Source organism: Hippocampus zosterae, chromosome 17, assembly GCF_025434085.1.
Source record: "Hippocampus zosterae strain Florida chromosome 17, ASM2543408v3, whole genome shotgun sequence".
Taxonomy (NCBI): domain Eukaryota; kingdom Metazoa; phylum Chordata; class Actinopteri; order Syngnathiformes; family Syngnathidae; genus Hippocampus; species Hippocampus zosterae.
Window position 1 is genome coordinate 8,773,255 of NC_067467.1, and position 20,252 is coordinate 8,793,506.

Below are 20,252 nucleotides of genomic sequence, written 5' to 3' on the forward strand. Positions count from 1 at the left end.
AAGACGAGTCGACATACACCAAAACGTTTAGAAGCTGACGACCAGGATATTCGTAGTAGTTTAGAAAACGACCAAAGGACAAAAGACAGAGACAAATACACAACTAGAAATTGACTAGTCGATCACCAGGAGTTGAGTAGTATAAACCCAGCACATGATGATAAGACTAGATGAGCATTAGTAGTCTAGAAGGCGACTAGACGGCTAACAAACGACCAGGACAGCAAAGGACTAGACTCCAGAGGACGACTAACAGGTGACCAGGAGATGACTAGTATCTAAATAATGGACCACCAGAAGATGAAACGATGGCTTGCAAACTATGAGTTGGTTAGCTGATGACTAGTACAGAACTACTCGATGATTACCAGATGTCAAAATCAACAGCACCTCAGCACTACGTGACTGCTAGACAACTAAAGTAGAACTACAAGATCACAAGAAATGGCTTGAAAAGCAGTTGACGAGCATCCTAGAGATGACTCGTGTAGAACTACCAGATGACAAGCCGACAACTAAACGAGGTGCGTTCCAAATAAGTGACACAAGTGAATAAGTAAACAAGTTAGCTTGGTTTATTCAGTTCATCTAAAAACAGAGTCAGCAAAGTGGCTGACCGCCAAGACCACGCACGGTAAGACCCCCAAACCAAAATGCCGAAGAGAAGGTTCAACACCGGGACAAAAGCAGAAAAGTCAGCAAGTTCAGAAAGGTCAAGACTATATTAAAAGACCGTATAAGTTGAATATCCTAAAAGTGGTCTTGGTTTAAAAGAACAACAAAACATTTTTGGGACCTGGAGGCCATTCGAGTTTGGTACTGGATTCTTCTTGCTCAGCGTCAGCCTCCCCCCCCCAAAAAAATGTAAAAGGAAAAACCGTGATAAAAGTTCCTGCCGCTTCCTTCCACTGAGAGAAGGAGGGGAGGCAAAGTTTCAAATCAGAACCCTTCAAATCAGAACGCTGGACACCGGAACCAGAGTGGATCGCCCGCTTTTGGGCACCACGATGGGCTCGTCGTCATCTGTGGACACACACAACACCGAGTAACATCAAGTCACGCTACCTCGCACGCGACTCGGGCGCTGCGTGTTAAGCGGGCATGTTGAGTCACCTGCGGCTGTCAAGTTCTCAGCTCGCTGTCGATCTCGCTCAATGAAAAGGGCGGTGGCGAGGAAGAAAGCTCCGCCCCCGACGGCCACGAAGGCGCAAAGCAGCAGAGACAGTTGAAGCGAGCGAAACTGCCACAGGAAGGAATCCGACTTCCTCAAGGAGTCCGACACCTGGAAGTTGCCACGACACATGAAACGCAGGGCCACAATTCATCCCTGAATTTGCAACAATTTCCATCATGGATGAAAGTTTTGCGAGTGACATCATTGATGACGAAGAAGCAACCTCTCAAGGGTGGTACTGAAAACCAGAAGCCCTTTGTTGCCATGAATCGCGAGCTGCCCGTTTCCAAAAGGTTGCGGAATACAACATGGCTCTCAGTCAAATTGTAGAAAAACCACGGAGTACCCGGAGAAAACCCACGCAGGCCCGTGGGTTTTCTCCGGGTACTCCGGTTTCCTCCCACATTCCCAAAACACGCATGGCAAGCTGATTGAACACTCTAAATTGTCCCTAGGTGTGAGTGTGAGTGCGAATGGTTGTTCGTTTCTTTGTGCCCTGCGATTGGCTGGCAACTGGTTCAGGGGTGTCCCCCGCCTACTGCTCGAAAACGGCTGGGATAGGCTCCAGCAACCCCCACGACCCTTTCGAGGATAAATCGGAAAATGGAATGATGAAATCAACTTGAATGTCAAATAGCGTTGGTATGCAAATCGATGGCGGGTGACAAGCGTGCAAGAAGAAAAGAGTGCGTACGCACCACTCCGATGAGATAAGGACTTCCGGCGTCTCCCAGCAGGTGCGAGATGACAATCTGCAGCGCCTCTGCGGTAGAGCGCCGTGTGGGAACCACCACGTACTGACAGACAAAAACAAACAAAAAAAACACAAGCACATTAGTAGAAGGAGGAGGATAAATATGGTACATGCGTCACGCCACGTTGCTGACCAGCAGAATGTCGGCCACGATGGCCCAGTTCATGGACAGGAACGTCTCGCCCAGGAAAATAAACACCTGCGCAAAACACAATATCGTCACCATTCATACACTCAAAAGCAACGGGAACATGACAAGTAGATGGCGAGTGGTTGGTTGACAGGTAGAAGACGTCATTTTGCTAACGTGGCAGGTGTCGGAGCTCGAGTATATACTCACATATGTGGCGACGGTGCTGGCCTGGGCGCAGACGACGGCGAGGTAGAGGAAGGGCGCCGAGAGCAGCAGGCCGGCGGCGCATACCAACGGGTCTGCGCGCGGAGTTCGGCTTCGGAGCAGACGGCTGGCCTGCACGCCGCTGGCCACGCCCAGCACGCCCGTCACGCACGTGATGGCACCGAAAATCAAACTGCCCGCACACAAACCACACACGCAGTCATTCGAGACGGTCGGAAAGGCATCCAAAAAAAAAAAGTATAACCCTCAAATTTCAAATCCAGACTATCTTGACCTATTTCCTAATTATTGTGACGAATGAGTGGCATCATCAGTTTCTTCACCTAAATGAATGGCACTGATTATTAACTCATTCGGTACCAACCAATTCTGGACCAAGTCTGAAAAGACGTTTAAAAACGTCTTTGGGAATGAATGAGTGAATAACAAGATGAACATTCGCAAAGGTCATCGATAACATTTGGAAAATGGGAGTTTGAGCATGACTGACACGCAAAGGACTGAGACGGCCTAAAAATCTTTCCCCCCCCCCCCCCGACAGGTGTCTTTATTGCTATTAATCGCATGATTTGAAAATGAGCTTGACAAGTCTTGTCAAGTTATGTCATTCAAGTCAAAGTCAATCCTTAATTTTTAGCCCAAAAAGCGCTGAAATTGTCTCCTTGAGTCTGGCTGGGGTCAAGTCACATAACCGGCGTTCCCTTCCCCTACCGGCGACCCGGGGCGAAGGCTCACCTGTCTGAGGACGAGCAGTGAGCCTCCATGCAGGGCGCGCGCTCGCCCGTAAACATGGCCGCCCTGAACAGGAAGGTGGGCGCCCACAGTGCCAGCGAGCCTGTGACGAAGGCCACCGCCGTGAAGCCCAACGTGGACAGCACGAAGCTCGTGCTGCTCCACAAACAACGGCAAAGAGAAGTGGGGGGCGGGGGGGGGGGGGGGGAGTGCATGTGTGCTCGGTTAGGAGTTGTCGAGCGCGGGATCCCCCGGGGGCGGCCAGCGTGTCTTACTTTCTACTCAGCGCTCGCAAGTCATCGATCCAGCCGCTTTGATGAAGCTGACGTTCGGGCCGAGCTTCGATGGCGCCGCGTTTTGGCTCCTTCACCACCAGGATCAGGAGCATCACGGCCACCAGACCCAACGCCGGCGTCACCTGCGATAGAGCCGGCACGCTCAGGCGATGACGACGAGGACGACAACAACGCACACGGACGCACCCTCAGAGCCCAGTGCCAGTCCATGGTCACGTTGCTGACTTGGGAGCCCACAATGTAGCCCAGACCGCTGCGGAGACAAGAAGACGACGACGCCGATGGCGGCTCTGAGGACGCTCGGTAACGCGGGGGGTGCTGGCGCCGCGCCTACCTGCCGACGGGGATGGCAAAGTAGAAGATGGACAGCATGTTGGTGCGACGGTCCTTGACGTAGAGGTCGGCGATGATGGTGGGTGCGATGGTGGAGTAGCTGGCCTCGCCCACACCCACCAGGCCTCGCGTCAGCAGCAGGGCCCAGAAGTGCTGAGAGGAAAACAAAACAAATGGACTCGCCGTCACCGTCTCAGCACGCCAGCTTGTCACACAAGCCCAAAAAAGTTGAGAAAAAAAGGACACGCGAGGAAGTTGAAAAATGCAAACATAATAAATAAGAGGACACCAAATTTGAGAAACTTCAAGAGTGCAATGAAAGGAAGGACACGTGGGAATTCGAGAGAGCACCTTGCAGACACATGAAGTTGCCAAAGATCAAGAGGGCAAACACCGCGATGAGGGAAGGTTGCCGCTGACCTGCTTGGGCGTGTAGGAGCTGGCGAGCGTGACGAGGGACCAGAAAGTGATGCCGACGCTCATGATTATCTTGCGGTTGTAGCGGTCGCCCAGGTAACCGAAGAGCGGTGCCAGGAACATGTAACTGCAGATGAAGACTGGAGGCCAGACATGGCCCAAGTGAGGTCACAGGCTGGCCGTGGACAGACGCTGCTGCCTTGTGTGTACCGTTCATACGTCAACATTGTGGCCATATTGGATGTGGCAAAGCGCATCGACAAGATGGGTCATTCGCCTTCTGCTAAAATGTGATGTGGGCCCCACCCTGCCACATCCAACATGGCAGTGCTGTTGACATACAGTTGAGTGCTGAAGGCAAGGACTTCATCATGACTGGACTATCAATCGGCTGCTTGTGGCTGAAGCCCGAGGGCAGCCATCTTGCATTGCCACTGTTAACTGACAACATTTTTTTTCCTCCTGAAAACACTTTTTTTGGCCAGGATCCTGTTCAGTAAGCGGCATTATTAATTCATTCATATACACGTCCGTGCCTGAGGGCGGCAGCCATGTTTGACATCGACGTGCATTCTCACCTGTCTGGAGCAGACCAGATTTGCTGTCATCGATCCCAAAATAACGCTCGATGTCGGGAAGGACACCTGCCGGGTGAATGACATCATCAGGGTGCGCCTGGTGCCCGCACGGGCGTAAGTGTGCATGCGTGCGAGCACGGGTACCTGCGATGGTGAACCTGTCCATGTAGTTGAGTAGGTTGACAAAACACAGGATTAGGACGGTGAGCACAGCCCGCAAGGGCGATACGCCGCTGCTATGCTCCTCCCCCTGGACCGCATCCCGACACTCCTCCTCCTCCTCCGTCGACACCGCCTCACTGTCATCCGACATAAACGGCGTCGCATCTGTCGCGGGCGTGTCTGCAGACATGGCGGCCGCTGCGGCAACAACATTGAAGTCATGCAACTAGCTAAAGCTTTTAGTTGTTATCAAGGGTGTCCCGCTTTAGTATGTACTAGTATGCTCTTTGTCCTCTCTGCTAGTACAACTTGGGCAAACTAGTAGAATGACTTATTAAAAAAAAAAGCTACTTATCTTAACAGTCATACAGGTAGGCCTAAAATCACACTAGTAGAAAAAAAACACGACTTGTATGTCGTTCTTCGGGTGTGCTGAACAGGTTTTACTCGAGTTGACCGGTACATGAATGCACGGACCAACAAATGGATTTGCATACAATGCATGTGCTGGCAGCAGGTATACCTAATCAAGTGGCCTGAGGGCGTGGTATCCTGAAGTGAAGTCACGAGGTGCATCAGTTAGGGGTGGCTTAGAGACGGCTTGCAGTTTGATTGCACGCTTTCCTTCTTGGACAAGAAGCACGTGACTGGGCAGCTTGGACGTCAATCATTCGCTCATCACCCACCTGACAACATACGTGAACTTTCCAAATTACAGCTCAGTTATGCATGAACTGATCACACGCACACGTCAGTAAATCGCATTTATCGATACGATTTTTGAATGTTTTTCCTTTTGCCCCCACCAACTGTTGAACGTTAGTTAAGTTTTTGAATGCACAAAAGCGTAGTGCTTGGAAATGCAGAAATAGCAATAAATAAAATCACAATACGTGTGATGTCACAATGAGACACGACAAGGAATCCGACGAACCTCTCCCGAACATAAACAAACTATATGTAAAATAAAAAGAAATAGACGAGCGCGTGGGCTTGATGGTCTGAATGTAAGAGGAAGTTCAAAAGTGTTGATGATGCTGCGTCCCCGTGATTCACAAATTAACATTGGAAAGAAAAAGACGTGTTTGTTTACCTCCAAATGCGATGACTCAGACGATTTCATCAAGTTCCGGCTTCATCTCACCGAAGCTGTTGAACAAACATGTCCGTTTTTTTCTCTTTTTGTCTTGCTTACTTGTTGTTGTTGTTGCTGTTGTCAGCCGGTGAGAAAAGTTTGTGGTGAGCGAAAAACCTCACAAATGATATCTGTCTGCTGCCGCCATGACACTTTGGCACCAACTTCCGGTCACAAGCTCACGTGATGACTCATCACGTGTCCGCATTCAATCAGGTGATAAGGTAACGTTAATTCCGTGTTTCAAATAAACTGACATTCAGACACATAACCATTGACACTTATGGATAATTTCAAGTGTTAATCAACCTAGCATGTATGTTTTCTGGAATATGAGAGGAAAGAGGAGTAGCCGGAGACATTTTTTATTTTTTGCAGGCACATAAGGACTGTTAGGCTCTCCACGAATGGTACTTTTTTATGCCTTCGTCACTCCCATACGAGTGTGTTGTAATCACAAAAAAAAATGTATTGAGTTGAGACCGCACCAAAGTTCTTCAAGTGGAAATGTGATCTTTGCAAAATTACTTTTGAGTTCAAGAGTCAAAATTAACATCCAAACAAATGTGAATTTTTCTGAGTGTTTTTTTAATGTAGCTATGAGCTTCTCCACTCCTCCCCACCATTATGAATCAGCGGAATGGTGTTTCTTAACCTATGTCAGTGGTTTGAGCAACATTCTGCGAAGTTTGAACACGATTCTTCCAATTTGCTTTCTTGGAGATATAAAGGTTCAAACAAATAGGCACTGCTCTTAATTTGAAACTGCACTTAAATAATGGCTCAATTAAAATGTAGTGCACATGAAATTTTATTAAGAAAAAGAAAAACCTTTATTAGTCTCACAATGGAGAAATTCCCAAGAAAATTATACCAAAACAATGCATCAAAGATGAAATGCAAATCACTGATGTTGGGCCAGAACCTCCCATGTCCACATTTGGTCAATCTTAGATTTCAAACCATCCATGATGTGAAACCACTTAATTCTCACGAGGGTCGTGGTCATGCAGGAGCCTATCGCAGCCGACTTCAGGTAGCAGGCGGAGTATACCCTAAACTGGTTGCCAGCCAATCACAGCAATCATTTTTTCCCCCGACAAATTGATACAATTGGTCACTTCCCACATGTGCCTACGTTACTTTGACATACAACTGCTCAATCTAAAGAGTTGAAAATGTTGCCCTCTCTTCAACATTTATGACTCAACAAGTGTGCCGTTTTGAGGCTTTGGTGAAAGGCGCTGATTTTGAAAAGATACCAGTCCAAATTCCTCACAACAGCCAAATTCAAGTTCCATACAATTGAAGTGCACTCAGGCCATAATTCTTAAGCGCACCACTTTTAGAGTACCACTGAGTAAAGAACTGCATTGATAACAGCAATCCGCCCCTGATGCAACATGCCAAGAAAGCGGTTAAACCAGCCCTTCAAAAAAAGTCTTTAATGTCTTCCAAAGTACAAATATGATTGATTTGTTTTCTGCAGCAAATGAAACTGGCAGTCCTTTTCTTTTGGTGTCACGTCCACACCTCGATGATGTCTCCGTCCTCCATGTGCAGCTGCGCCGGCGTCTGTCCGTCCGTTACCTTGCAGCCATCAAAGTGAAACTTGACTTTCCGCTTGGCGGCGGCGGGCAGCGCCGACACGTACTGCGAGAAGATGGCGCCGAGCTCCGCCCCCTGTGACATCCATCGGCTGTTAGCCCCTGGCGAGCGCAGCTGCGCTCGGCATAAAGCGGCGGCTACGTACTTTGTGCACCGAGAAGTCCCGCGTGGATCCTCGGTCTTTGCCCTGCAGTCGCAGCGTGATGACGGCACCCTCCTCCGTCGCCATGACGACACACTCTAGACACGCACAACAGACGTCATCATATCACTGTCAGAGGGATGGCTGAGATGAGGAAATCATTCATTCTCGTTATCATTGTACAGTGTAAAAATGAAATAGAAATGGAAACACGTGACAACTTCCCGAGAGAGAGAAGATATGAAGCAAAGCTTGGGGGTTGGACTTGTCCTGTGACTCACCCAAGATGTCAGTGATGTCCAGGCCTAACTCGCCCACGCTGGCCTCAGCAGCAAGCTCCGCCTCCTCCCTCAGGAGCCGCAGGCGGAAGACGGGCACGCCCAAGATCTCTGCCATCTGGCTCGCCATCTGGCTCACCGACGTACTCTGAGGGGCACCAGGGGAACATTTAGAGGCCTGCAGTTAACCAGTATTTCAATCGACCATTCATCCGTCCGTTGTTTTTTCCATTCATCAAGGAATCAGATTAACACTTGAAGAACATGATTTCAGTGCAGAAAATGCACACATTAATTGATGATTCAGTTCTAGGTTTGGTCTGTAATGTCCGTCACAATATCAGAAAAAAGTGGATTATTGTAGTTTTCTAAATGAAAGCCAATGTTTGTAAATATCTTGTTTTGAAAATAAAAATCAGCATGGACCCCGATGGAAATTGAAAAATATTTACTGTTGACAAATAAAAATTCCAAGGATTTGGAAAATGCAAAACCAACTAGATCTTAAAGAGATTCATCAATTATCAAAACAGTCGTTGATTAATTTGGTACTCAATTAGATGTTGAGGAACAACTGGAAAATTTCTGGACTGCACCCTTGCTTGGTTACACGACTTCAAATGTACTATAATAATAATAACAATAATAATACATTTTATTTATAGGCGCCTTTCAAGACACACAAGGACACTTTACAATAACAAAAAACACAAAACAATACTATGCACATACCGCTGTGACAGTCAGCTTGTAGATGTCAGTGCGACATCGCACTTTTAGCACCTGTAAGTCACATGACTGTAGCCCAGGCTCCATCACAATGACATCATCATCCTGCTCCGGGATGGCACGCCGGTGCCCCCTGTTGGACACACCCGTGGGGGAGAGGGCGGCGCTGACAGCACGTAGTCTCCTCTCCACTTCACTGACATGCACATGTGCACACACAAGATGAGTCTGTTGACGTTGCGCATCAAAGTAGCTGCTAGAGTATAGACGAACTCAAAGTTATCATGTTTAAAGTTTCATTTTGTATGCTTGAGCTGAATGGAGCTGAGGCCTTGTTAACTGATAGTAGGAAGAGGTAGGTAGACAGGAAGGTTCAACTTTGGGTAGGCAGCACGATTAAGATGTCCTTGAGTTTGTTACAGTGTCTCAATTCATGCGAAATCTGCCCAGTTAGGTATCCATTATAGCACCGAGAGATGTTTTGGTCTCCAGGTGCCAATTGAGGGGTGTATCGGTGGGCTGGGCTGAGAGACGTGAGATGCAAATGAGGAAGGGATTATTTTTCTGATATGTTACTTATAATTTGCATATGTCCCCAATAAAAGTTCGGCATGGAGCACAGGTTCAGTTGCAGTTGCAGCAACACCAAACAACAACCTCAGGTGCATCAATGAGAACCACACTAAAATTGTTAGGTGACCCATATTTGTGATGCGTTCTCAATCACAAAATATAGCACAGGTGTGTGTGTGTGTTTTACGTGGACAAATCCGATATTTTCTTGCAGACTTATGTATGCGAGAAAGAAACTCACTTGATCTTCCTCTTGGACTCTTGCGACTGTTTCTTGAATGAAATCTCTGCTGGGGGAGGGGGCGGCGAGAGCGAGGGACTCTCCTTTCTGACATACACAAACACACACACACATTGAATTTTGTGTGTGTGCACGTGCTACTTCCTGGTGCGACACATACACTTCCTGTTCATCATCAGAGTCACTGATGGTGATGCTGAACGCTTGCTTTTGCTCTTCCCGATGCGTCATCTGCGACCACAGATTATCCACTTCGCCTTCATCTGTGGTGGCAGGGGAGGAAAGAGCTCAAGTGAATCTGAAACACGTCAGCGGCGGCACAAGCCAGCCCTTACTGACCCGATCCTTCCTTTTGCATCAAGACTGGACACTCCGCATTCAATCGCAGGCTGCTGTTCACCTGGAAGCCAACCAGTCAGCAGCATGATTGTGCCGCCAGCATCAACAATAACATTGTTCCTAATCAGGCTGAGAGCTTGTTTATGTTTACATTGTGTCAAAATTAGCACGATAAAATGTGAATTGAAAACATTATAGTGCCTGGCTGGATATATTTATCAGTAACACTGGGAAAATTGAAACAAAGGTCAATATTTGTTTTGCAAGTTCTGACAGTAAAAGAAAAAAAAGTAGACCCCTGTCAAAAAAGACCCACACAACTTATGGTTGGCGTTTGGCCAGAACACGTGTTGGTTAATTTCATACATATTTCTAATATTGGTCAATTGTGTGGGTGTAATTATCACAAAGGGTTGACCAATATCAAGTGTTGAAAGATACAATACAAACTGATGGAACAAACTTGGCGTTTTAGAAGCCTCGTGAAAAGTGCTGATGGGAGAGGGTGGCGCTCTTGAACTTGCCTTGTTGGAGTAGACCGGCACGGGAATGATGCTCGCTGAGTCCAGGATGCGACGGCGTTTGGGCGCCGGCTTGTCCGCCGTCGCGTCGCCGTCGTGAAGCTGGCAGACAAAGAGACCCCACGGGTCACGTCGCAAAATGCCATTTCCTTAGTTGTCACCTGCTGATAAGCGCTGTCGTGCTGTGACATCATCGCGGGGGAAATATCACACTTTTGGACTCCCAAGTATTCGAAAACTTCCTGACAGTGACTTCTTAACTTTTGTTGTCACAAAACCATGGGTTGCGAGACTGACCCTAGTGACGTGTGACACTTCAATGCCAAATACTGTAAATAATTTGTTTGAGCGTTCTTTCCTTTAATGCCCCAAAGTGAAGCTGAGGGCGCGTTAGCATAGGCTCGCTAAGCTACTTTGACTTTGAGCACCACTTATACCTAGAAACTTTTCACCAACAGGTAATCTCTCATTAAACACATTACGCTTTCATTAAGACTTTCTAGTGTTTTTTATTTATCTTTATTTGTAATCGCTGGAACTGACGAGGCAAACTCACCGCGTCCGCCATCTTCTGTCTAATGGTGCAGCGCGTCACTGCTGCATTCACGGACTGTAGGACATAAAAACAAAAACAAAATTCCCTCACCTGAGGACACAGTGCCACCGATCTGCCTTCATGGCCTGAAAAGAAGCCCCATTCAAACGTTCCGATTTAAATTGGTTTAAAACAACAACAAAAAAAATATTAACAAATACATGGTTTATTCTGACCCTTTAATGTTAAAACAATTCAAACAGTTTTCACTATGTACAATCTTAATATTTCATGCACACATTTAATATACCATAGTATTTTAAACATGACCAAAACACCCCGAGTGGCTGCCTCTCCAGTAGTGCATGTCCCTGTTCGTACCTTTATACGAAAAAAACAAAACAAAACAAAAAACCCCCCAGTTGTGAACCGATCTCACAAAGACCATTTTGGCTCAAATCCAGATCGTCTCACCTGCTGGTAACCAACAACAAAGTCGTCGTTGACCGCTACTATTGTCACGGCAAACCAGCAAAAGTAATCCTCAATCGTATATTTTTTTTCATCGCTGCGTACGGTCGGATTGATAAAGCATGATGTGCGCATGCGCGGTAAGCCGTTGTACGGGTTTTTGTTGCTTGGTAAGGGGATTTGTAATCATTTATGAGGGCAGCTATTAGCCGAGGTTGACGGGTATGGTTATCCTATCTTAAAACAAAAAGCTTCTTTTTGGCAAGATGCAGTTCCTTGATTGGCCACAATGCGGCTTGAGGCCAAGGTGACGTGCGGCGGTATCTTGTGTCCACTTGGCTTTTACTTCTTTTTGTTCTCCTTGCAGGCGACCACGTAGCGCTGAGCCACGTTGAGAGGCGGCGAGTAGCCGTCTGCGTACGACGTGTCCTCAAACAGCACCGAGTAGTCGTCCTGGGGCTGGGACAACATCAAACATGACGCCATGACAAAGCGAACCACAAAATCATTTGCCGTTTTGCACTTTCTCTGCCCTAGTTTCGATCATCAAGAACGAGCCTTCAAACAGGAAGCGGCCACTGAGCTTGGGACAGAGAGAGCGGAGGCGTCAAGAAAGGCAAACAAGAAAATGCTCAGGGATCAAACTCCTGTTGGCAATTTGACCCTTCAGCAAAAAGTAGTGAAAGCTCCAACAGTTGACCCGTACGGGTCATGAAGCGTGCGGGACTGACCCTGTGTGGCGGAGCGTGTATGAGGGCGCGGTAGAAGCAGGTGGTCTGCGGGTAGAGGGCGAGCACCAGCTGGTCTTTGCTGAAGAGCGCCTCGGGGTCCGTCTCGGGGTTGGCCTTCCACTGCGGCAGCGGGATGATGCGACGTCTGCTCAGAGTGTGTCGCCTGAAGCACGAGCAGATACAGGAAGTGACATCAGCACCTGGCGGCATGCCTGACGAACTTTTTGCACGTGACATACTCACTCTTTGCCTTCTTCGTCGATGTCGTCCACCTCGTACCTGGAAGGGTTCACAAGTGTTTAGCGCACTTCCTATATTGCCATTTGGTCTTTTTGTCTTACATACCGTTATGATAGGACAGGAACGTTCAAGAACAAAAAAAGGGGTCAGGAAGGAGTGAATGTTTGTGAATGCATGACAGGCTGCCAAATCACCACAAAGGGATTTTCAATGCATTTTATAGGCAACTGGCAGCCCATTCTCTCAGCCCTTGATTAATCTATGACAACAAGAAAACCATACTGCAGCTTATCAGTTTTCAGTTGTAATAACAGTGTTCACCACTAGATGGTGGATAGCACTGACTTGACCTATGCCACGCTATTACTTGGACTGGATTGATGGCAGAGTAAAGGAGGTCCAAATAGAACGTGAGGCGCTTACTTGTTGGTGGCGTGGCTGTAGCTGACGACCTCAGCCAGGATCCACTGCTCGTCTCCGTCCACCGCTTTGACCCTGGCCGCCACCTTGTCTCCCTGCTTGGCCACGTAGTCGCCGCTGGCGGGCGTGGCCCCGCACAGAGGGGGCGGGCTGCAAAGACAATGATTTTTTTATTCCCCCAGAATAAATGCTTCACAAGATTAAAGTAAACAGCGGCAGATAAAACAGATTTTAAAAATAATGCAAAATCCTGAGATGTTGACTGGAGTTCCCCTTTCAAGCATGTGGCAGCGGTCAGGTATAGGGCTGCATGATTATGGCCAAAATGAGACTCACCGTTATTTTGGTCAAGTTTGTAACCATGATTATGATTGCTCATGTTTGGGAAAACAGCATTGCTATTCAACAAGTCAAGTCAAAAGCGGGTATTGCGGTACCTTTCGCCGGGCTTGCCAATCCAGAGCGGCAGCGTCATGGCTGACTGCTGGAGGAGAGTCATGAGAACGCCGCGCCGCATGGTCTTCCTGGGGGGGTCGCTGTCGCTATAAACGCCGGCCATCTTAGCGGCTGCAACGGACAAAATGCGTCGTGAGGGGACACCGGCGGCAAGACAGACAGGATGGGCCGCAGGTGCATACGCACCGATCCTTCGCTCCTCCAGTAACGACTTGATCTCCGCGATTTTGTCCAGAGCGCGACGCAGGATCCTGAACGCCAGACAAACTTTTACGGTTACCATGGCAACACCTTACATGACATGTTGCGCTGGGGTGTGCAGTCTGCATGCTGAACTGACCCACACTCAGCCTCCGCATCGGCTTTGGCGGTGGTGTAAAGTCCTCTCAGCTTGTTGCGGTAGTACGGCGACGCTGCAGGACAAACGCGCACTCATATCAATCTCGTGCAGAAAGTGCCGTGTCAATCACCCGGAAACACGCCCACTGACTTTTGTTTTCCGTCTGCATCCTCTCATGGGTTTTGTGGATGTTGAGCAGGTTGTGTTCGCTGCGTGACCGCTCCTCCTGAAACAGGTACGCACATATTGGGTCATGTGACCACCTGAGACACACACAGGAATGAGGACATCACGCAAGCTGACCTGCGTGTGTTTGATGAGCTGGTGAAGTTCAGTGAGCAGTTCGGCGATCTTGGTATCTGCTGACATCTCCTAAAGTTGGTTGATGTTAACATAAAACATCACTCATATTGTCACAAAAAGGTTAGTGGTGCAACAATGATTCGACAATTAATCTATCAAATTAATTGGCAACTATTTCGATCATCCATTTGTTTCGAGACCTTGTTGAATTTAAAATTGTCCAAATCCTCAAAACGTCAGCCTCTCAACAGTCAATCTTCTACTTCTGTCGTCCTCCTGATGAATTCTGTAACAACAAAAAAGGCGTGACAAACACTACTTTTACACTGGAAAACAATGGCTAACATTTCAATGAATTTCTCTCAGAACAGCGACTGAATCATCTTCGTGTTAGGCTTGTGCATTTTCAGAAATAACAAAATAATGATTAGTTGTACCCTTAAATAAATCTCACTGTTATCATATCGATCCATCCATTAACTCCTTTCCTAAAGCGTTTGTCCTCATTATCACAAGTCGGCTGGCGTCTATTCCAGCTGACGAGAGACAGGACACATCCTGGACCGATTCCCAGTCAATCGCAGGGCACATAGAAACAAAAGTACTCCCAATCATCTTCACACATAATTGGCCACGTTATAAAATAATAAACAGTTATGCAAGCATGTAAAACACTCGCTCATAGCATTGGAATTATTATGCAGACTGATCACACAACCTCATAAAAAAGCATTCATTGTTACAATTACGACAAATTATTTATGTTGATTGAACGTGCAGAAGGCTGCCGGAGTTTGAGTGTGGATCGTTGTTCGTCTCTGTGTGCCCTGCGATTGGCTGGCAACCGGTTCAGGGTGTCCCCCTGCCTACTGTCCGAAAACGGCTGGGATAAGCTGCCACCGCGTATGTTAGGCAGGGGCTTGTGTTGGCCACGAGCTCAAAACAAAACTAAACCGGAAGTGTGCATGTATGATATTCATTCACATCAGCAGTCAACACTTGCAATAGTTGGCACAAAAATATTCGAAGCGACGTACGAACACAATTGAACCTTCCAAAAGTTGTCCGCTTGCTAGTCCGTTAGCTTCGTCTTCTTCTATTTCCGGGTAGCTCTTCTTCTTCGTCTTGTTTTCCTGCTGTCGAAACAGAGGCGTGTGGGACGCCCTGCCACCCGCTGGACGCCAAGCAGGCGTTGAGGAGCACATCGAATATCGGGCATATTCGCACAGGGGTCGGCAACCCAAAATGTTGAAAGAGCCATATAGGACAAAACAAAAACCAAAAACTAATTAGCCTGGAGCCGCAAAAAAACATAAAAAGCCTTCTATAAAACTTACAATGAAGGAAACACATGCTGTATGTACAGTATGTAGGAGACTGGACTGTCTCAGAATTGTTTATGTTATTCATTCCTTTGTTGTGTGTTCACAAACGCCCCCATAGAATTTATTTTGTAATTTCCTCGCTTTATTTTTTGTTTTGGTGCACTATTTTCGCTTTCCTTAGTGTCGATGAAGTGATCATTAATATCCGTTTTTCTGAGGCTGTCTTTGAACGCCTCTCAAGTCCAACGAGAGGAGAGAAGGCAAGTCGGACACAGACGTGTCTGTGTTTGTCGAGACTGTTAAAAGCATAAATAAAGTGTACGTTTGAAAAAAAAATCAACACCACAGCTCTCCTTTTTTCGGAGCTGCAACATGTATCCATTTCTATTTGAGCTATATTGGCCTTCTATCAAAATCCTTTTCCATTTTCAAACATTTTTAATAAAGCTCCAGGAAGCCACTAGATGTCGCTAGAGAGCCGCATGCGGCTCTGGAGCCGCGTGTTGCCGACCCCCAGCTTAGCACTTCCACCTCACAGTTTACAGGTTGTGCCTGACTTTAACTAGCGACCAATCAGTGGTTTACCAGTCCGTGCCCTGCCAGTGGCTGGTGTCTATATCTGCCCGACTGGCGACCAGCCCATTGTTTGTCTTGAATTCCCATGACATTATGTAGGCACAAAGTCACCGCCTGCCTACGGTTGCCCTGACATTTACTCTGAACCAGTCATTTATTTGTGCGCTAGCGGTGGCTGGCGCCCAATCTGGAGTGAGTCAGCTGGGACAGACTCCAGGTCACAGGCTATTCAACCGCAGGATGTTCGAATGAGAGCAAAATTCTGAACAAGTTCAAATAGGAATGCTAACCGCTTTGCGAGCCGATTTGTTGATGATGTGTGCATGCCCACGTGAAGCGTGCTGCATGCGTCTCATTCGTCAAGTTCAATGCCAAAGTTGGCAGCAAATCGCAAACAGTGACTTTCTTATCTTGCGTGACCTGCTTCTAAGCCACTGCATTAGTGGCTCGCAAACATTATTGAGTGTACCCAAACACACACACACATTCAGAATGCAGTAAAGTTGAAAAGCGCAGCCGATTTATTTTTAACCAAACTTGTGTCGAAATCTCCTGAGAACGTGCATGTTGTGTGATAAAGAAGCGTGTGGCGTGATGTTGCGTAAACTTTCTGTGTGGTTTGTCTGTGACCTTGTCCTGGTTTTTCAGCAGATAAAAGTTCGAGTTGGAAGTTTGTGAGTTATCGTGCGGCGACGGAGAGATAAAAAAACCCCCACATAACTAGGTCACGTATGTTGATCACATGCATTCAACAGGAGCCGAAGCAAAATAATGAAATAAAGTTTTGATCTAACCCTTTCAGGGACAGCAGTTACTCCAGTGGTTGGCTGACCATGTTATCATGTTGCAGGGTGCGTCAAAGGGTTCCTCTATCAAACAATGCAGAGGATGCACAATTAAAGCGTTTTTGCTCGACTGGATAGTCACAAAGCTGAAGCAGTCAGTAGTAAAAACGCTTCCAAGACCAATTACATTGTCGAAGTTTGTTGACTTGGCTCTCAACTCAATTTTCGTTTTTCCCATTTCAAGCTTTTCATTGGATTTGCACTGCTCGACCTTAACTTAAAAAAAAAAACTTTTTGGAGCAGCAGTTTATAAAGTACCTGGAGTGTGTGGCTTGATTAATGCCTGTAGTAAAACAGAACGTATACTTTGGCTGGCTGAAATTTGGGCAGATACGTTGCTTGGTTATGCCTGTATTTTGGAACATGTGAAAAGTGAGTCCTGAGCTTTCAAATGATGCAATAGCAGGAGGAGCCTGAAAGTTTTCAGCAGGGAGGGAACTGAGCCGTCTCATAAAAGCGCCACCTCACACCAAAACACGCAAGCAACCAGGCAGCGCAAGAGCACAGCGATCCATAGAACCAGAGTGAGGCAGTTGATTTCCTTTTCTTTGTTTTGCCCTGCGAGACGACGAGGAAAGCGGCAACATGAGTCACGTGGACGTCAAGAACTTGAAGCCCAGCAACTTCGAGGACCAGTACTACGACCAGTACGAATACTACAACCTCAGTGACAAGTACACAGGTCAGATACATCATCTTCTTCTTCATCATCATCATCATCATCATGTTTGTCTGTATGTGCCCTGCAATTGGCTGGTAGCCAGCCCGCCTCTTACTCAAAGGCAGCTGGGATGGGCTCCAGGAGGAGAAGAGAAATATCGAAAACGGACGGCTGAACCTTGTTGCCGTTGTTGTTTTTCTCGATGCGTTGCGTTGGCGATGATGACATCACCAGATGGGGCATCACGCAAAGGTCGCACAAAGAAGGAGGCCAGCGAAAACACCAACAGGCACATCCCGGCGGGACACGAGCGAAAGATCGCAGAGAAACTTCAAAACAGCGACAAGAAGACCAAAGAATGAAAGTCCAAGGTAACAGATTTTTTTTCTTCCTTTCCCTCCTTACCCGCTATTTTTTTCTCCCTCTCGCCGCTATGTGCTCGCCACAGGCCAAATTCCTTCTCTCAATAGGCCACGCCCCCGAAAGGCCCATAAACCCACACAATAGTTATTGTGACATTTGTCTTTACAGAACCTATTTAAGTCTCCACATTCACACTTATTATATATTTATACAATATGGTGTGTTTCTTATTTTAAATATTGTTGTTTTTTTTTGGGAGGGGGGAATCCAGAATTTTCCATATAAGATATCCTTTATTTGTCCCACACTGGGGAAATTTACAGGTCAATTCTATTGTCTTATTACAGAAGTACGGAAGTACAGAAGCACCATTTGAATTCATTTCGTCGGGGAAAGGGTTTCTGATGTATGACTAAATCGAGTCAAGTACTTTAATAGTGGGTCGATGTTGAACGTGTTTTTGCCCCACGCCTCCCCCCAGGACTCATCTGACGGCTCAAGCGGACACGACCTGCAGTGACGATGACACGGGAGCGACCACGTCGTCCGTCCCGGCGCCGACGTCCGTCCTGATGACCACGTCGGCTGCCTGTGAACCGCCCGCCCGCAGCGGTGGTGCGCGTGGCGGCAGCGGGAACATTTGGGTGTTACATGGCGGATTTCGCAATAAAGTTTGACGTATGCTTTTTTTAACAAAATAATAAATATGATGTGAGCAACATTGCCCTCTGCTGGATTAAAAGTCACATGACAATTTGGGACTATTCGCCACACGTTTTTTTTTTGTCTTCGAAATATTGGTCAACAATGTCGCCTTGATGATTAGTGCTATTTTCGATACAAACATGCGACAAGTCCACATTTTCCATGGGTCAAGGGGAACATTTTGATCAACGTAACCAATTTCAGTTTGGAAAATACCTCAGCTTCTTTCACCGCTGGCCAAAAGAAAACCTCTCCTCTCTCATGAAGACTTTGAGACAGTAATTCATGCCTTTGTCACATCCCGGCTCGATTACTTTGGAGTCAGCCAGTCCTCCATTAAGCGCCTTCAGCTGGTCCAGAACGCCGCTGCTCGCCTCTTGACTGGTACTCGTAAGAGGGAGCACATAACTCCTACTCTGGCATCCCTTCACTGGCTCCCCATTCATTTTAGAGTTATTTTCAAGATCCTCCTCTTTGTTTTCAAATCTCTAAATAATCTCGCGCCACTTTACCTCTCTGAGCTCATCCGCCCCTACACACCTGCGCCTCAGGTCTGTGGACCAGACATGATTAGAAGTACCAAGAACTAAACTGAGGCTCAGAGGGGATCGAGCCTTTTCTGTTGTTGGTCCCTCTCTCTGGAATGACCTCCCACTGAACATTCGGCAAGCCTCCTCGCTGCCCATCTTTAAAGCCCTCCTCAAAACTCACTTGTATTCTTTGGCGTTCGACTCAGCATGATTTGTCCTTGATTTTACTGCTTGGTGCTTTCTACCGTCTTCATTACCGATTTGTTTGACTGTTTATTGTATATGTTAAATAGCTCCATGTACAGCACTTTGTATGCAGCGATGGCTGTTTGAAAGTGCTCCATAATTACAGTTGACTTGACTTGTCATCCTTGCGTTTATCTCCACTTATTCAACGTTTCAGTTTTGACATAACAAAAGAACATTTTCAAAAAAAACGGCATTGATTTGTCCTCCATCCATTCATTTTCAAGATAGCTCATCCTGAACAGGGTCAGCTGACTTCGGATGGAAGAGAGACGACCGTACACCCCAAACTGGTCGCCAGTCAGTCGCAGGACACATACAGAGACAAACAACCATTCACATCCGCATCCACACCGTCAGTGAGTGGGAACCGATGCCAAATAAACAAGGACAGACACGCACGCGCACGCATGCAGTCCTTCTGCAGCAGCTGGATGAGGAAATATGGTAACCTGATGGTGGTCTCATCATCTCCGCTTTCCCCGTTGTTTGTGTCTGAGCGTGTAAATGCGCAGTGTGTGTGTGTGTGTGTGTGTGTGTGTGTGCGCGCGTGTGTGTAAAGGAGAGACTGAGTGCGTGTGCATCTGTTTGCGTCTGTCAGTGTGTGTAATAGAAAGCCTTTCTTGTTTTTGTTTTGCAACAAAATCATTTGTTTCATAAAGAATAAAAAAAAACAGAATAGAAAATCTAATATTAAGCCCGACTATACGTTTGAATGCAAATACCAGCAAGCCCAAGCGGAACAATAATCCTAAGAATCATGATGTGATTTATACAGAATGCTGTACAGTAGCAGCAATATGAAGAAAAAGAAGTGTTGGCGTTATGGTGAGCTCAGTGCAGTGATGGCTTGTGGGAAGAAGCTGAATCCCCCCCCGCCCTTGTGTGTGTGTGATAGTTGCATCCATGTATCATTAACTATCATTAAGCACAAATTATATAGAAAGGAAGGAGGAGGATGAGTACAGAGCTGCGTTTACTCTGACACCCACTCCAAAGCCCCCCCCCCTCCACCCACCCGAAGCATCTGCGAATGGGGAGTGTTGTTCGAGTGGTGAGTTGAGGGGGGGGGGGGCATGATAAAAAGAAGAGCTTCAAGTCTGCTCACAGGATGGAAAGAAAACAGACGGAGGAG

The 20,252-nt window shown here is 47.0% G+C and overlaps 4 protein-coding genes across 12 annotated transcripts; 1 reads left to right on the forward strand and 3 right to left on the reverse strand.

Moving 5' to 3' along the window:
* Positions 1-553: 553 nt before the first annotated feature.
* On the reverse strand, positions 554-6,138 carry spns1 (SPNS lysolipid transporter 1, lysophospholipid). Its single transcript, XM_052049873.1, has 14 exons — positions 5,898-6,138; positions 5,328-5,490; positions 4,787-5,002; positions 4,643-4,708; positions 4,068-4,204; positions 3,649-3,800; positions 3,501-3,567; positions 3,294-3,436; positions 3,022-3,174; positions 2,269-2,458; positions 2,062-2,127; positions 1,873-1,971; positions 1,114-1,282; positions 554-1,023 (listed from the first exon to the last, which is right to left on the reverse strand). Exons 3-14 carry the CDS (start codon positions 4,992-4,994, stop codon positions 950-952), a joined length of 1,524 nt encoding a protein of 507 aa, XP_051905833.1. The 5' UTR covers positions 4,995-5,002; positions 5,328-5,490; positions 5,898-6,138; the 3' UTR covers positions 554-949.
* A 1,231-nt stretch (positions 6,139-7,369) lies between these two features.
* nfatc2ip (nuclear factor of activated T cells 2 interacting protein) lies at positions 7,370-11,062 on the reverse strand. The gene is made up of 9 exons (XM_052049107.1): positions 10,927-11,062; positions 10,374-10,472; positions 9,850-9,910; positions 9,671-9,773; positions 9,511-9,597; positions 8,700-8,892; positions 7,971-8,115; positions 7,693-7,787; positions 7,370-7,622 (listed from the first exon to the last, which is right to left on the reverse strand). The coding sequence occupies exons 1-9, from the start codon at positions 10,936-10,938 to the stop codon at positions 7,461-7,463; spliced, it is 957 nt and encodes a 318-aa protein (XP_051905067.1). The 5' UTR covers positions 10,939-11,062; the 3' UTR covers positions 7,370-7,460.
* A 77-nt stretch (positions 11,063-11,139) lies between these two features.
* sgf29 (SAGA complex associated factor 29) lies at positions 11,140-17,600 on the reverse strand. Of its 9 annotated transcripts, XM_052049103.1 has the most exons (12): positions 14,904-14,964; positions 14,321-14,424; positions 14,067-14,152; positions 13,867-13,935; positions 13,714-13,789; positions 13,564-13,636; positions 13,410-13,474; positions 13,205-13,334; positions 12,771-12,917; positions 12,351-12,386; positions 12,108-12,270; positions 11,140-11,835 (listed from the first exon to the last, which is right to left on the reverse strand). In XM_052049103.1, exons 4-12 carry the CDS (start codon positions 13,930-13,932, stop codon positions 11,719-11,721), a joined length of 873 nt encoding a protein of 290 aa, XP_051905063.1. In that variant the 5' UTR covers positions 13,933-13,935; positions 14,067-14,152; positions 14,321-14,424; positions 14,904-14,964; the 3' UTR covers positions 11,140-11,718. The 9 variants fall into 9 exon arrangements, with proteins under 9 accessions (XP_051905063.1, XP_051905062.1, XP_051905059.1 ...); XM_052049102.1 differs by lacking the exons at positions 14,321-14,424; positions 14,904-14,964 and adding an exon at positions 17,451-17,600; XM_052049099.1 differs by lacking the exon at positions 14,321-14,424 and having other exon boundaries at positions 14,918-15,027.
* On the forward strand, positions 17,074-18,397 carry nupr1b (nuclear protein 1b). Its single transcript, XM_052049111.1, has 3 exons — positions 17,074-17,294; positions 17,508-17,644; positions 18,118-18,397. The coding sequence occupies exons 1-2, from the start codon at positions 17,198-17,200 to the stop codon at positions 17,633-17,635; spliced, it is 225 nt and encodes a 74-aa protein (XP_051905071.1). The 5' UTR covers positions 17,074-17,197; the 3' UTR covers positions 17,636-17,644; positions 18,118-18,397.
* Positions 18,398-20,252: the final 1,855 nt, after the last annotated feature.